Genomic DNA, 17,112 nt, shown 5'->3' with positions numbered 1-17,112 from the left:
AATGAAGGAGTGGCATGCTGGGCTGTGCCAGGCAAATGACAGAGTGGAAGCCCAGGGGACCAAGCTGCCACACAGACTGTGATGGGTAACGAGAGGAGCAGCTGACAGCACTGCCACAGCTCAGTCAATCCGGTGGAATCAGAAAGCAGCTTTTAATTCTGGGAATCAGTGCCTCAGAGATCCTATTGCAATTGCATTTTCACAAGACTGCGAGAAGCTGATTACCAACTCATTTTTTTTTTCCCTTTGGAGGCAAATGAACAAATACAAAGAAACCACAAAGGTCAAAAAGCAAGAATCCAAACATTAGAGGAAGCTAGTGATAAGCAGTGCTGCCAATCCTGTCATTTCCCAGGCAGGTGCTTTACCTATTCGTTTTCCAATAGTTTCTCTGAAGAGATTTAGACTCCTGGAGAAACAGCCAGAGGTTCCCCAGGATGAGAGCGGAATTGGATCCAATACACTGAGGAAGAAACACACTCTGGGTAACTTCATATGCTGCTCTGACTGTGACATGGTGCCTGATGTAACCTGCCAGCTCGCTGGGAGCACGAGAAGGGCACGTGCTGTGGCACGAAACTGCTGCTCCGGGCCAGAGCCCCTAGCCCCAGCTGGCAGGGCGCGAGCAAACACAGCTGTCACGCACAGGTAAACGTGCTGCTAAATCTCCAGTGCAGAGAAACACGCAGAAAACTGACGCAGTTGATGTGTTTCTTAAAAGATATTCACCAACAAAGACTGCTAGATTATCTTGATAATCACCATTTTCTTTTTAAAATGTATCTGCTTTTTACTGTACCTTGATTAATGCTGGTATTTACTTGACATCTAGTTACCAGCAACATTTAATCAGCTTATCCAAAAAATATTTTTGGCTACAATAGCTAAATAGATGCACTGCAACTTGATTAGCCGAGCTGTGCAAAAGGCTTTAATCAAACTGATGAGTTCTCAGATTAGTCCTGGCTCAAGTTCAAATTGCGGCTCTGAGCAACCAGTATTGTACTTGACTTTTGTTCATGTTTATAAACACTCCATACAAGTGTAGGGCTGTCTGCATATCTGCAAACTTCATCAGGCGGCTCCTCACGATGCGTTTCGAGTTTGAGCCTGAATATTTGGGATGGTGCATACTTCACAGGGAAAGATGCAGGGCATTTTCCATCCCCGACTAAATCAATCTCACAGCATCAGAACATCAGACCTTTACAACCAAAATCCAGTCTTCTCAGGGGAGAAGACACGGGTGACAAGCTGGGAATGTGCTCCCAGAGCTTCATGTAGTGATATCTAATAAAAGAGTAACTTTGACAGCTTGTTCAAATGAATGAGCAAACTTAAAGCCACTCCAAACTATGTGGGAAGCCAAGGGACTGTCCTCTTGTTTAGGAGCTCCTCTAAGCTCACGCGGAGCAATCAGGCTGCTATCCTCTTCCCTTAATTGCTGCCAGGCTGCAAGTCTAGGCCAGCCAAGACTGCGCTTTCCTCCATAATTCAACCCAGGTCCAGCAGGGGAGATTCTCAGATTTGAAATGTCGGTTTTATCTTAGCTGGGGACTGAGACATTTTAAATCTTGAACTGTCACAAGATAAAAAAGAAAAAAAAAACAAACCACCGTAACTCTGCCGAGCTCTGATAGTAAAAACGATGCTGCTGGGAAATGAAGAGTCCTAGGATTATGCCTATAAGGAAAATGTATAAGATCTGAAAAGCAAATGTGCAATGGAATACTGCAGCATGGCAGTAGGGACCAGAAGTCTCCTGGGCCTTCATCTTGCAAATACTCAAGGATCTTTTAAAGTAATAAATGTCACTAGCTTACTAAAGCTGAGGAGGTGTACAAGATGTGCAGGATGGGTTCCTAAGCTCTTTGGGGGCCAGGGATGTTGATTTCAGAGTTACATACTATTTTTGTCGTAAATGTTCTGCCTGGCACAGATTCAGATCAGTAGCCTTGGGCACCGAGAGCAGTACTGTTCTTTAAAATAATTCATGCTTTAGAATCAGGGCAGGAGATACCAGTTGGGTTGCGTAAGTTGCATTTAAACTGAGCAGATTTCAGAGAGCTTTCTCAGTAGTTAAGCAGAGATATCTCCACCCCTCCTCATTTACTGTAAGGGACACACAGGTGGCTTCCTCCATGCGTTAGTGATCATATTGCATCCAGGAGGCTTCTGCAAAGCCAAAGAACAAAGCCTGCACTTAGGTTCTTATTTATTGGCAAAAAAATCAGTGTAATCATAAGCTGAAAATTTGGGACCTGCTGCCATCACTGAAAAGTAGATTTTGGTTTAACCTTTGAAGGCAATTCCTGATAAAAACGTGTAAGACGCTTAGCTGTAATGCTTTCAGACATGCTCTGGATTACCTGCGTCTTAAGCCAAACCCTGCAGGATGGTAGGTCCTAAGTGATCAAGAGGCACAAACTGCCTCAAGCTTCACTTCAAGTGAAGTCTCAGTTGCACTTCACTGTTTTGGTGCCCCAGCCAAAGTTCCTGCCGCAGGGCATCAGTGCCTGCAGCTGTGCTACCGTGCAGGAGCAGAGATGCTGATCTGTCGCGTGAGCTGTCTCATTGCCTATGTGCATAACCACATTCACGGCCTCAGGTGTCTCTGTGCCTACATCTCCAAGAAAGCTTAATTTGGTAGATCTGAACACACCCAGCAGGAAAGCTGGTAGGAAAGTGGCAGGAAAGCCACTGAGCCCAATGTAAACCACAGGAGCAATAAACATTTCCCATTGGGGATGATGGTGGTAGTACAGTGCTGACCTGCTACACAAGAGGTTACTGGTTCACAAAGTCTGCCAGCGAACAGAGACTCAGATTCACAAGGCCTCTTAGCCTGGGGGTTCAAACCCACACCTTGCACTTTAAAGTAAAATGTTCAGAGACTCAAATTATTGGCAAGGCTGGGGTGAGACTGCTCTCCCTCCTTTCTGCTGTTCTGAGATCCTGGGACCAGAGATGAAAAAGCGTGACTAGGAAGGAACTGGACTTTGCAGCCAGGTGATGGAGGAAGGAGAGATGGGGCTCCTGCACTCTGGACCCTGCGGCTGGAGTTACTTACCGATCTTATCCAGAAAGTCTACACTGCAAAATGTCTACACAGGTCATTTTCGCAACAGGGATCAGACCCCTCTCCCTCCTCCTTCATGCCAAAACTTTTACTTACCTGCTGGCAATTTTAAAAGCCATGTTTCCTCATGGCAACATCTGAAATAAACATCTCTTACTGCTCTGATGATATCTTGTTCCTCCTTCCTGTCACACAAATTATCACCTTTTTAGTCAACAAAGCTGTAAGTAATAGCCTGCATAATCCATTTTAACCTGTATAATCCATTTATTTCTGGAAGATAGCTAAAGCTAAATTAACATCACTGTTCTCTTGCCTGATATAAACATTCTTTAAGGTTTGTACACACAGGAGACCCTGAGATGTACTGATTTCCTCTTTCATTGATCTGTATCTATTTTAAAATTCCAGCATACTTGAGCAGAGATTAAAAACAAAAATCCCAAGTTTGTTACTCAGAAAATTTTCTTATGTGCTTTACCTTGAGGGCTTTCTGTGCAGCTTCACTTGATCCAATAGCAATCAAGTTTGGTCCAGCCATGCTGCAAAAGCTCTTCAGATGCAAAGCATCATGAACAGGGACTGTGGAGACAGCATAATCCTGTATGGGAGCAAAGAATGGTTGCTATAAATATTTTTAAATTGTCCTAGTTCCATAATTATATTGAGACAGTCCATAATTAATTTTACTCTCTGCAAATTAACAATAGCAACGTATCCCGGGGCACAGTGTCAACTGTTTAAGTATGACATACCCCTCTGGACCAGCTCGTCTTGTCTGGTGCACTGGAGTAAAACTCAGAACATGTTTCAAATATTACTACTCTTCAAATATTACTACTGTGCTGCAACTGTAAAGAAATACATTAAAATGTAAAATTAAACAGTATGTACATAAAACCTCTCCAGGGACCAGCAATTAGCATATGTTGCCGATACAGGAGAACATTAAGAACATGAGCGCTGACATGCTCTCAATTAGTAACAGCCTCCCACTATCCAAGTTACTTTTATGCAGTGATCTCACATTTCAGATCCAACTTCAGCATCTGTCACTTTACAGGATGCTCAAACCTTTTCAGTAACTTGTACTCTTTTTTTTTAAAAAAATAAGTCCTAAGTAAAGCACTAAAGTATGACAAAGGTCTTGGCCAGTAAAATTTTTAAATTGGTTCAGTGAATGAAAACTTAAATTTCCTGTGACATGAATGAATCTACAAACCTTAAATGTGTCAGCCAGAATTTCTGCACCACGTTGATTTGTCCGCCTGGAAAGACCCACAAAAAATTCTCTGCCTGGAATGAAAAAATTAAGGGCAAAACAATTACAGCTTTTTTTTTTCCAGCCATCCAAAAAGATCACCACATCAGCTCCTTCATCAGAACATACACATTTTAAAAACAGGCCAGCTTTAGAGATATTCTGAAGCAATCTTTCATGGGTATCATTTTCTATCTTTCTTTTCTCCAGCTGAATAGTAAAACTGAAAATTCAGCTTAGAAGAATGCAACCTGCAATTGCGAGCTGATAATTTAAAGCAATTATCTTCTTCCAGAAGACACATTTCACCAGAAGCATAAATAGCTTCCTCTTCTACAGCTCTGCAATGGTCATTGAGTCAGGAAAGAGAACAGCTGGGCTGGATTAGTACTCCACTGATTGACCATCTCCCCCTCCCTCTAAGGTTTTCTCTGGTCTGGAAGGCAGCTCTGCAGCCACTGGCATCCTCCAGCTCCAGAGGAAATCAGTGCTGGATCTGCACTGCATTAGAAAGGCCTCCCTTCCCGATCCACCTCTTTTGAGACCCTTCTTTCCCCTTGGTGAATGAAGGCAAGCAGCCAGGCTACTGTGATGCTGATCGAAATAAACAGGCTCATTCCGCACAGGCGGGGAGCAAGTGTGCGCGCCGCCGATGTGAGAAAATGCCTAATGGGTTTAATGACACAAAAACCACAGTCAGTATCTTCATCTTTGAAGTCAACCATGCATGTAAGTTGTCTAGCACATGACATCTGGCAGGCAACTCCGCCACTTTCCCCATAAACTAAAAATGCATTTTTTGCATTTGATTCCTTGAACTAGTGACAATTGTCTGCATCAAGCTTTTACAAGTCCTGAAAATGAGTCTGGTGAACGTAGCTGCTTGTAATAAGAAATATAAAACAACTGCAGGCAGTTGACTACCAAAAGCATTTTTCCTATTGGCACTTTACAAGCTAAAATAAAATTTGTATGCACAGTGCTGCTCTTTGTACTACGTGTACTGCTACTTCATTTATTCAGGCATTAGGCAGGACATCAAGGGTTGCATTGAAAATTCATCTCTTGGCTACCTTCATGACATTTAGTAAACAACTGATTTAACAAACCGCACAAACGGCATGTTATTACGCAGACGACAGGTAACATGCGGTCTTCGAGGCAGTCAGAATATGTAAACAGAAAATTCACTATCACTATACCTGTAAATAAGACATCTCCACCATCCAAGGTTGCATTTTCGTCTACCATCTCTACTATATTGAGGTTGAGACTTTCTAGTACTTTCTTCATGGCTTCAACCTGTTTAAAAGAAAGTTGTTTAGAATATATTGTATCATTGAAAAACTTAAAAAACCTACAGAAATACATATCGTTAATAGGAATTAAAGTCCTTTAACACGCCTTTAGCAAGGTGGATAGCAGGGTCCTTTTGTGTCCCTGCCCATCATAGTTCCCCAACTCTCTCTGGAGGGGTTTGTGGTCTGGAGGGGCTGGGGTATCAACTGGCAGTGATCAGGGTCTTGCCTTTCCATGGGAACCAGGCAACATCCAGGGGAGACAGTTGAGAGTTACAAAACACACATTAAGTCTGGTCCCTCTGCACAGTAACAGCCTCTCCTGCAAATCCTGTCCCTTGGATTTGAGCAGGAAAAAGCACCAGCAGAGGAGTGAGGTCCTCTCCTTCCACGCTGCTCAGACACAAGACGTGGCTCTACCAGCCATGGAGGTGGCAGCTCTACCTCAAGCCCCTTTTCAGGCAGGGGAAAAAAAAAAAATATCCCCAGATCAGTAAATGATCGTTTTCTTTATAGTCCTGCAATTTTACTGAGCACTAGTTCTCCTTGCATTTTTGAGCTACCTTGACACAGAACTGCAAGACCTTCCATGTCTACATGTTGTGGGGCTGGCTGCTCGTTGTGGGGAGCTGCATGCAGGGCAGGGAGCCTGGGGCTGCTGAGCCCATTCCCCGCTGAAAGGTGCTCGTAACAGGAATGGGCAGCAGCTTTAGCAGGATTCTCGTTCCCACTGTGGGCTGGTGAGGACGCCTAGAGCAGAACCTGTTTCTACAGAGGCTCATGTCATCGGCACCTGTAAGAGAGGCTAGTGCTCGCTATGTTCAAGCACCATCGTCTTGGTGCCTTGTAAGTCAAAAGCAGCACATACACACAACCAACTGCTCGCCAAAAGCTGATGAACGTCAATATAAATAGCTTGCAGAATGTCAATATAAATATGGGTTCATCCACAGAAACCTGTGAACCTGATCCCATGCAGCATCATCTTCGTCTTCAGTGAAACCTTCTCACTGTGATTAAACAGAGGTGCCCAGCAAGCATTGCCACGGAAGACACAGTGAAGACCCGCTACACAGCTCTGATTTTTGTATGTCCCACAGGTCATTTATTTATTTGACATGACAAATTAAGCATTTCTAGAAGAAACACAGGAAGATAAAGCAGGTGACACAGTACTTGTCTTCCAGCACCATATACCAACAGAAGCAACTCTAGCAGTGCTGCTCTTGGGCTCTGACAAACTGTATCTAGGGGCATCATCTTATCCAAGACCGATCTGCTCTCTGGAGGTTCCTCTTCCTCTCTAGCACATCCTCCAGTCACTTTACAGAAAAAAACTTGGACAAGCCACTGTTAAAGTTGGTTTGAAGTTGAGCGGGATGAAGGCAGGTCTTTGTGCCGCATGGAGAATGCTGATACGTTACGCTGCAACGCAGAACTGTACGCGGGAGCTTCCCAAGACCAAGGGACTCATCCTTCCCACACAAAATCCCATCTAAGGCTCTGGCACGCAGACTGGAGCGAGCCTGCAGCATGCCCTTTACAATTATTAACACTTCTTTTTGCTCCTCTGCCTTTCGCTTGATGCTAAAATGACTTCAGGCTGAAACTTGGCAGTCAAGAGTCTCCAGGCTTAGAAGTAAGGCATCATCTTTCTTAGTCTTGTTGCTCCATCTCCGGTGATCTTTAAAATTAGGTTTATAAGGAGGACTGGACCCATGTGGTATTTTAAAAATAAATTGGAAACAGATGAGTTAATATTGGACAACTGACTGTTGTACAAACACAGCAATACTTCCTAACACCCATGCACTGATAGAATGATTTTTTTTTGCTTGTGAAGCGCAGTGATTTTTGCTGTGCAGATGCTATGTGCCCGAGAGCTGTAAGACCCCAAAGAATAAAACAATCAGTGAATATGGAGTAACAGAGTTGCAGCATTATATAAGAAGGTTCCCAATCCAAGAACACCCTGACTCACTGTTTTGTGGTGATGCAAAGCAGACACGCAAACTCACCACTGGGACACCTTGACACACGAGTACACCAGCCACAGGCAGTTGGAATAAACAAATATATCCATCAGATAGGGTTATTTAAGGCAGAAGGCCAAACCACAGGAAAAAAACAGAATCACCCAGCCTGTTGTGTGGTCACCTATCTCCGGTTAGTCCACCGCCTCCAGCAGCTTCCAAAACACCAAGAAGAGAAAGCCCTTTCAGGAGACCTGTTGCTGATGGGGTGCTCCCCGTTGGAGTTGTCTGGGCTTGCAGAAGAAGCCAAGCCAGCAGATGCCCCCACTGAGCACCTTCTCTGCTCCTGTCTTCCTCCCTGATACTGTCCCCCCACCAGTCTGGAGCATCAGCAGAGCTGCGGATGTTATGGTGGCAGAGTACCACCCTACCTGCTTTCTGCGGGGAGAGTCAAAAGAAAAAACTTCTCTGGGCCACAGAAGACCATCTGAGAGGGGTAACGTGAAACCTGGGCAGCCTAGAGAGAAGACATGAAGGTGCCTCCCTGTCTTGCCAGGCTTCCAGGAATTGTGCAAGTGACGTTGCAACCAAGCTAGGCCTGCTGGCTAGAAAATTTGCATCTGTTAATGGTTTAACAAACTTAAAGGTCAGAAGGAGGCGTATTACTGAAGAAAAGCAGCATGCATCTCGGCTATGAAGATGGGGTACGAACGCCTGAAGGTGGCTCTGCCTGCGAGAAGACGTGCCTGTGACCAGCGCAAACAAACACTAGCCATGGGGTGTGCGTGGGCTCCCTCCGGCAGGGGGGAAACCTATGTTTTACCTGAGCAGTGCAACCATGCAAAATGCTGCACCATCCTGAGAAGCGACTCCAATGGAGTCGACAAAGGGCTGCCGAGCTCCCTGGGGCAGGCAGGCAGGCAGGCAGGCAGGCAGGCAGGGAGGGAGGGAGGGAGGGAGGCAGCACCACTTTGCAGCCCTGGGCCAGAAGGGCCAATTAATAACACTTGCGCTAGAGTACCAATTAAGTAAAGTGCCTAGCTAATGAGAACAGTGGAAGGTAAACGCTGACTTTGGATTTGTGATTTGAGTCATATGTATGTTTTAATCACCAGCTGCTGATTACCATTTAACCACCAGGCTACGTCAGAGATGCCTTGAATTGTTTCTTTATTTAATTTACAGGGGTTGATGCAGCTGTAGCACAGACGTTAAGGAAAGTTATCAGAACTAAAAGTTGTCCAAAATCACAGAAAACTAGTTTAATTTGCTTCGTGATTGTTCCAGGCCTTGAAGATATTTATAAGATGCTCAAGATGTTTTTCCCCAACAGTTGAGCTCATTTTAGCCTATGAAACCAAATTTAAATAAATATAATGACTGCCATATAAATAACTGGATCTTTTTTCCATGATGGGTGTTAATAGATTCAAGTCTAAGGTTCAATGTTTTGCAGGGGTTTTAAGCAACCAGTAGAAATTCCTAGAGTTTTAATTGGAAAGTGCTGTTCACACGTCTGGTGACATATGCTAGGAATATCTTTCAATATCCGTTGGTTGTGTAAAATAGAAGTCTCAAGTTACTGTTTGTTTTCTATGGGCAACACCAGGAACTTTATTCAGCAGAAGGAGAAATTAAAAAAAGGAGCACAAACAGAGATGGAGAAGAGCAGAAGGAAGACTTGACATTACTAAAAAGGCAACTGGAAAAAAAAGAAATTGTAAATACAGGATTCCAGAAAAAACAAAAGTGACTAACCGTTCTGCTTTTGCATATAGCTGCATTTCCTGCACAGGGGATAGCACAGACTCACATTACCCCCACCACATCATCTTTAAAGACATCCTGCAGCAGTTTTGAATAGAATCTCCAACGCAGCACGTCCATGGTATGTGTTTGACACACGACCACCCTGGAAACAACGTACTGCATCATTCAGAGTTTGGATTAGTATGTGGTAAAGTCCACAGAAGCAGTTTGAGTCTGTATCTCATCCTTGCAAAAGGGAATCGAGAGCTTGGCTCCATCCTTAAGCCTTCCCACATCAGGACGGATTGTGCCACTTTCCAACAAAGCTCCTACCCCAGAGAGAAAACAAGATACAATCTCTGGCTAAGGAGGGACAAGTGGTTGTTGTCCTCAAGTAAGAAGTTAAGGGTGCAGCAAAGGGGTCTGATTTTACAAAGCCCTCTATCCTCCTCACATTTTACCCCCCCCCCCCCCCCCCCAAACAACTGATATTGGTTTTTCTGAAGCGTGGAGTCTTAACACATACTGGTGAGATTTTATAATGAATGAAAGACTAATTCACAGACCTGACTTTGATGTATGAACAAATAACTACCTCTTAGGGTTTTTTTCCAGGACAGAACTGAAAAAAGGTGGATGGAGAAAGTCCTCTGTGAAGCCACAGTTACCCAGGAGACACCAGCAGAACACACAAAGTATTTGGACATGACCTGATTACAAGCATATTCGCTATGAAGACGACTTACTGCTTGCTTTTATCATAAGTAGCCAAGAGGAAAAGTCACCTTCCCTCACTTTATCTCCTTTACTTAAAAAACTAAAATCCCAGGTAGTCAGAATTGTAGCACACAAAGAAAACACTCATCTGTATCCTTTAAGATTTCTGTATCGTATAATCTCAGGTCAGTTTAAGGTTTGTAACACGATATTGGCTTTTATTGTACATGCACCCATTAGTACATCGGTTGAGCATTAAAGCTCGTACGCTTCATGTAGTGGTGTTTTTTCTAATAAGCACATTCCTGGTGTGAGATGGGATGTGTCTAATCCATAGCAAAGCTGATTGAGAGACAATGGGCTCCAGCCAGCTCAGCTCTGTTTCAAGGAAAGAGGACAATAACTGCGTTTGACATTTGTAAGAATCTAATTTCCTTGTGCTTTAAAAATGGAGCTCATTACCCTCCGGACTGGTGCCTTCCACCAATTACTGTAACTGATGTGCAGGGATTTTTCCTTCTCTATATTAGTATTTGATGCACTCTAAACGGAGGCTGCTTCCTAAATTATTTACTGGTCTTCCGTGCACTAAACGCATTATGGGATCTACGTTATTGACAGTAAGAAGGAAATTACCTTTTCAAAAGGCAGTGGAAACAGGGAAGTGATTTTGCGAGCTGTGGGCTCACCCCTGCCAAAAGCAGGGCAGCTTTTCCCCCGAGGTGCCAGGGCTGGGTGGTGGGACCGCAGGCAAGGCGCCACCGAGGCTCCCAAATGTCCCATGGGCAGGGGCACAGCTGGGGCTCGGCATAAATTGTGGATGGTACCAAATCAGGCGTCCCCTAATGAGTGCAATTACCCATCCACCTTCGCCTCCAAGCTCTCGGTGAAAGGGGGAAGACGGCCACAGACCTGTTTCGAATGAAAGGACACGAGATTCGGAGAGCAGAAGACCATCCAATTAACCAGAGATTAAATGAGGCTTCTAAACCAGCAAAGCTCAGCTCGGTTCTCCAGAGACCCACTGCAGCCCTAAGAAAAAGGACTCAGCCTAAGACACACTACTGCACTGTCTCCTGGAATTTTACATCCACCACCAATTTCTCCATCACGGTAAGTCACAATTATTGCATTTCAGTCTCCACTTCATTGTGTTTTGAACTGTCATTTATAGCTCTGCAAAGGAAATGTCAGACTTAATATATGCAGAAGTTAGACTATGATATCTCCGAGGTGACTATTTCTGGAGCCATTAGCTCTGAGTTCACCAAGTGCCACTGTCAATATATAATGCATTTTTCAGCAAGGCTCTGAGTGAAGGCTATAAATAGAGATGGACAAATCCGGGGCCAGGAAAGGGTAGGCTTCAGTTTTGCAAAACCAGATATCAGTTCCGGTCACGATCCAGGTTCTTGCCTGTCTCAATCTGCTCTGTTTGGAGATGAGTAAAGTTTGTCTCCTCTTGACGATAAGCACAGCCCTTCTGGGCTTGCAGAGGCTTCAAAGAGATTAAAGCAGCACTGTAATAGTTTTGAGTTTTTTTGAGAAGAAAAACCCACTACCAGCTTTTTTTCTTGCTTTAGGTAGGTCAGATGCACACCTTTGTGTATCTTGATTTAGGAAATTCGTGGGATGTGGGTTGTGGCAGAGTCTCCCACTCCTGCTCCCAGTGTTGTTACCAGAAAGGACTCTGGCTCTTGAGAGGTCAGCAGGAAAGCAGTGAAGAACAAGATGCTCCAGCAGTGCTATTTGATGCAGATCATGCTGTAAGAGTGTGTTAAATGCAAGACAAGTAAGGTCAGCTGTATCCCACCAACAGCTGCTGGCACAGCCTGCTGAGTACACCCTGTACCTGCCATTCCCACCTCCACCACATGACAGACCACAGTTTGCTTTGGCAATCGATCCCTCTTTCCACCCACACAGGGCCTTTGTGTCCATCCCACTGCCTCTTTTGGGAAGGGGAGAGGTGGTGAAGATTGGGAACCAGCCTGGCCCCAAAGTGAATGGCCTGCTGCTCCACAGCATGCTCCTGGATAGTGCGGGTGGATGTGCCGCTCCCAAGGCACCCGGAGAAGTCACATCCAGACTGCTCAGTTCAGACTGGTCTGAGCATGACTTCAAACTAGGCTGCACATCACAAACTGTGGAAAACACAGTGTTACGTCAGAACATCCTGAAAACCCTTTTTTGGGAGTTTCAGTTAATCCTACCCTGCCACATTCTGCCAACGTGGAGCTCCAGGGCCAGGTCCTTACCCAAATAGTGGGGCAGCTGCAACATAGCATCAACCAGACTCGTAGTGCCTCGGTGGCCGTGCCAGAGTACCCACCAGCACACAGCCACCACTCTCAGCTGGCAGACACTGTGCCCCTTCCACCCTGCTCAGCCAGATGCACCGTCCAGCACTCACGCAGCACGGCTTGCCCTCAACCATGTTTTCATTGAACCAGACCACAGGAAGGCCAGGAAGGAACACCGAGGTACTCCCAAGCCATATCCTCAAGCAGAACGCAACTTGTTCATTGCTCCCCATACACAGACCCCACACCAATGCTTTTAGGCTGCAGCTCTGAGGCAGCTTCACCCTTACCCAAGGCTTGCACCAACCAGTCACAGCTTTTGGCAGAGCTTGGGTAGTTTATGAACCACGGAGTTGAGAGCGCGCTGCATGGATAATTACCCCATTCGTTATTGCCCACATACTGCTAATTATGGATCCAAACCTGCTTACTGTCCTACTACTGAGAGAGTCACAAACTGTGTGTCTAGAGCTGATGGACCCGGTGCTGAATGTCCATTGCCCCTAGAGAGCACAGAATCATAGAATGGTTTGAGTTAGAAGAGACCTTAAAGATCACCTAGTTCCACCCTCCCTGCCATGGGCAGAGACATCTTCCACTAGACCAGGTTGCTCTGGGGTTTCTTGTCCCACAAAAGCCTCTTGGCCATGCCGGATAGGAGCTCCAGCCTGGAGGGTCTTGGGAGGTCAAGCGGCAACCTCCTCTTCCAGGTACACACGGTTAAAAAACACAATTAATCTGGATGTCCTCGGAGCATGTTGTGTTTTAATAGATAAGCAGAACCGAAGCGTGTGAGAACAACTCTATGCAGCTCAGTAGCAGTAAACCACGCCTGGGCGTCCCCTTCCCCTCTGCCACCACTGAGCCTTTAAAATGCAGGGACATTATTTCCCACAAAACAGGAGCCAGCAACCTGCTCGCTTGCTACATAAAGTTGGGCTGAAATTTCAACCCACAGCAAGTGCAAATAATTTCAATCAGGTATAAAAATTTCACAGAGAAAAATAAAAAGGATGCTTAAAAAGATGGAGATTTAAAGTCGCGAGAAGAAAAGGCTCACTAAGACCCGCTAAGCATAAAATCAGGTTAGTGGAAAAGTTTAGACGGCATGAATGCATTGTTACAGAAAAACAGTGAAGATTTTGCCGGATAAAGACGATGACATGAAATTTAAGTCGTACACAGGCATGCTGAGAAAGTGACATTCTAAATACTTTCTGCTTACAATTACAAAATGATCAATTGTTAAGTGTTGGACAGAGAAATATATTCCCTTCTGCCTGGACATGCACAGCGGGCCAAGAATGCACCTGGATAAGCCAAGCATTCATTATCTCCCAGACACTCAATATCCCATAATACCCCCAGCGACTGCCAGCTTCTTGTCCACCCTTGACCACACGCCATGTGCCCCATTTCACAGTTGAAAAGTATTTAAAATTCATGAAGCCTGTTGAAAGCTCGACTGTCACATTCTGCTCATTCCACAGGGTATGGGAAAACCGCGCAGAAGGGACATTTCAACCGGAGCTATTATGGCTCTTGAATAACCAATATTCCATTAAATTGCTAATAAACCCACTTGAAGATAAGTTGATCACAATCAAACCATACAGTAGCATTCCTTCCCTTTAACACCGAGTTGTCAGGTTTCACTCTGTACTGTACTACTGTTTCTGTGCCGTTTGTTCCTGCCTTGACACAGAGCTTTCAAGATACTCACTTTGTCCCCAGTAATCTAAATGCCCTATTCTAAAGAGGCTGAAAGATCTTTGGCAAGGATAATACTCTGCTTATTTTAAGGTAGGGAACTGTTTTCAAAGGAAAATCTATGCTAAAGAAGTGAAAAATAATTATACCTCAACCGGGATATTTGGGGTTTTGTAATTTCTTGAACGGGGTTCTCACAATGTGAACGTAGTAGTAAATGGTACGAGCACCTCCTGGCTTCCCCAGCGCCCAGTCAAGCTTGGCCTGGTCTGAATTTTCAGTTGAGTTTGCTGTTCAGCAACTCGTTTCCTCCTCCCTCCCCCAAATCTTGGTTTTAGCAATCAAAATAAATATAAAAAACTTCTGAACAAAATTCAAGAGGGTTTGCTTTGCATTAAAACAGATTTTGCTTAGATTCCTCGCAGTTAATTGCCAAGCTGCTGGCATGCCTGCTGTTGCCTTCTGATCTTGCTGTGTGCAAAACTCCTTGTGCCAAGAGGACTCCCAATTTTCTCATTTCTAGCACTAAAAAGCATGTCAGTCTCCTTCTCAGAATGGGGTTATAAACTTTAATTTTATATTAACTAACCCGATACTGCTGAAAAGCAGCTCCCACCCAGCTCCATCCCAGCAGGGAACCATCGTCACCACCCAGCTCTGAACTCTTCCCATCACCTCTCTGAGGCGTGGGAGAACCAACCTGCAGATTTCGACTGCACAGATAAATGGTCGAGGATCTTCATCAGAACAATTTGGCCTCATCTAGTCTGCCTGGTGGGGAGCCACGGACAAGATCCAGTGGTTGCCACCAGGTCCCCATTGCCATGTACCGATGACGGGCAGGGAAGAGAAGCAATTGCTCCAGTGGGTGTCTGCCCAGAACTCCCTGGAGCCAGCCCAGCTCGAGGAGCAATGACCATCGTCACAGACAGCAAAGAATATTTTTCTTCACATTGAATTCACTCAATAACTGCCCTTTCACAGAGGAGTATCCGGTTGCTCACGTGTTATTTTATAACAAGGGCCCCACGGGCAGAGGTTATACTAACCCAGCATTTTTTCCCCCTCTAATAATAGGTTTCATTCATCCTTGCAGAGAAGTTGACTTGTCCATCTTATTTTAGCTATGCTAACACATCCTGCAAGAGTGCCCTGAAGCGTCTAGACATATATAACAACAATAATGGCAGAAAATGTAAATTCTGACCATTTTCCATCTCCCAACGAGTTCCAGTAAGGTTTCCACTGCTGGCTAAGAAAAGTGTCGTCCCAGTAGGATTATGGAATTTTGCTGGTATACACGAAATGGAATTAAATCCTTGAAGACACACCAACAGTTTTAAGTAGTAAAAAATACATCTGAATACAAATAAGCAAACTGGGAATCATCTGTTGAACAAATTGCCCATCACAGTGCTAGGTGGGACATTTCAACCTAAAAATAACCTTTAGCAGCCTAATACTATACTGACGAGTTTTAATAAATTCTTAAGCTTTAAAGAAAAATATGCAGTAAGCATAAACGATTATCCATCTCCGGCTACTGTTCCTTGAACTCAAGCTGACAAAGGTGAAGAAAGAGCCAGCTTTACCAAGTCCTGCTTCTGCACCGACTTCCCATTTGAGGCTTACAGTCACAAGGAGGAAAGGAGAATAAAGCAACAAGCCCTAGAACATGAAGAGCACGTGCAAGATACAGCAGTTGGTGCAGTCTCTCCATAACCACACATTTTTAAGAGGTAGAAGCTTTTGTAAATGCAGTGCCCTGCCTTTCCTTGCAAGCTCACCAAGCGTTGAGGCTGCTGCCTGTGGCGCTGGGCAGAGAAGAGCCTCTATTGCCCACCCCGATGCTTGCTGTGCGCCCTGCAAAGGCAGAGAGGGACGATGGCACCTATCGGGCTGCTCTGCCAGGACATCCCTCACCCTCCTGAGCCTCCGGAGACAGATGTATTGCACTACAAGCTCTCTTCTCACCTAAAAGGCCATAAAAGCCATAAAACTCACAGGCATTATTTCATTTAAAGGCATAAACAACTGTAGGTAGATGACCTTCATTGTCACGTACGTTACATTAACGTGATACCAGCACAACAGAGCTCCTACTTTTACAGCAGCCTGCTCACACCCCACCTCCCTGCCAGTAGCGAATATCTTGGGGGATTTGGGTCACAATTGCTCAGTAAAATTACAAGACCAGAGAGTTATAGAATGGGAAGTTTATGGTGATTAAACCTCCTACGTGACAGCATTGCATCCTACCGCCCAAGAGGGGACGACAACCCACTAGAGGCAGAACCATGCCCTCGTCCCTGAGGAGGGAGCACAGGAGCCTTCCCAAAACCGCTCCAAAACCTCGCTGTCAGAACTGCTGTGGAAGGCACATGTCCACCCCATGATCAAGTGCCAACTTGAGATATCAGTGATATATCACCAAAAGTCCTGAAAAATTGTGAATTTCTTGTTTATGACAAACATGCTTGGAAAAAAGGGAACAGCCACCTGCCCTTCATGCAGTGATGTTTCACCCAGACAAAAAGGGCAAACGCACAACCCCTGATCTACGAAGCCCTGATCTACGCAACAAATATTAATGAAGTACAAGCCAAAGGAACCCCTTTAAGGCCTCCCTGCATTTAATTACCTTGAAGTCTACATGAATTTCAGTGCACTGACATTTACACAACCCCCCCAAACAATTTCTGCAATATACGCACAGGGATAGAGAATTCAAGACATTTTGTAAAGATGCAGCACAGTAACATGCATCCCTTTAGTACTCAATGATGGATGACTACTGAGCAAGTTCAAAACCAAAACCTAGATTAGAATACTACTCTTTTTTTAAAAAAAAACAACCTGAAATTGCTTAGGTGCTTATTCGAAGCTCAAGTCGTAGTCATTTCAAATCTTGGAGGACGCCGTTGCTTTGATCACCTGCAAGCATCATCAACATAACTCCACACTGAGTTGCCAGGAGAGTATTTAGTCGTGGGTGGGAATCAGGAGGGTCAAGCCTGAGCAC

At 44.8% G+C, this 17,112-nt stretch overlaps 1 protein-coding gene across 3 annotated transcripts in view; it reads right to left on the bottom strand.

The window, feature by feature from the left end:
- Window positions 1-17,112, bottom strand: part of DDAH1 (dimethylarginine dimethylaminohydrolase 1) — a 63,836-nt gene that overhangs the window by 13,939 nt on the left and 32,785 nt on the right. For all 3 annotated transcript variants that reach the window (XM_074597202.1, XM_074597203.1, XM_074597204.1), the window contains exons 2-4: window positions 5,543-5,642; window positions 4,302-4,375; window positions 3,561-3,680 (exon numbers count right to left, since the gene is read on the bottom strand). In XM_074597202.1, the coding sequence (XP_074453303.1) occupies window positions 3,561-3,680; window positions 4,302-4,375; window positions 5,543-5,642 (294 nt within the window). The remainder of the gene's footprint in view (window positions 1-3,560; window positions 3,681-4,301; window positions 4,376-5,542; window positions 5,643-17,112) is intronic.

Source organism: Larus michahellis, chromosome 8, assembly GCF_964199755.1.
Source record: "Larus michahellis chromosome 8, bLarMic1.1, whole genome shotgun sequence".
Lineage (NCBI taxonomy): Eukaryota > Metazoa > Chordata > Aves > Charadriiformes > Laridae > Larus > Larus michahellis.
This window is presented reverse-complemented; position numbering and strand designations above follow the sequence as displayed.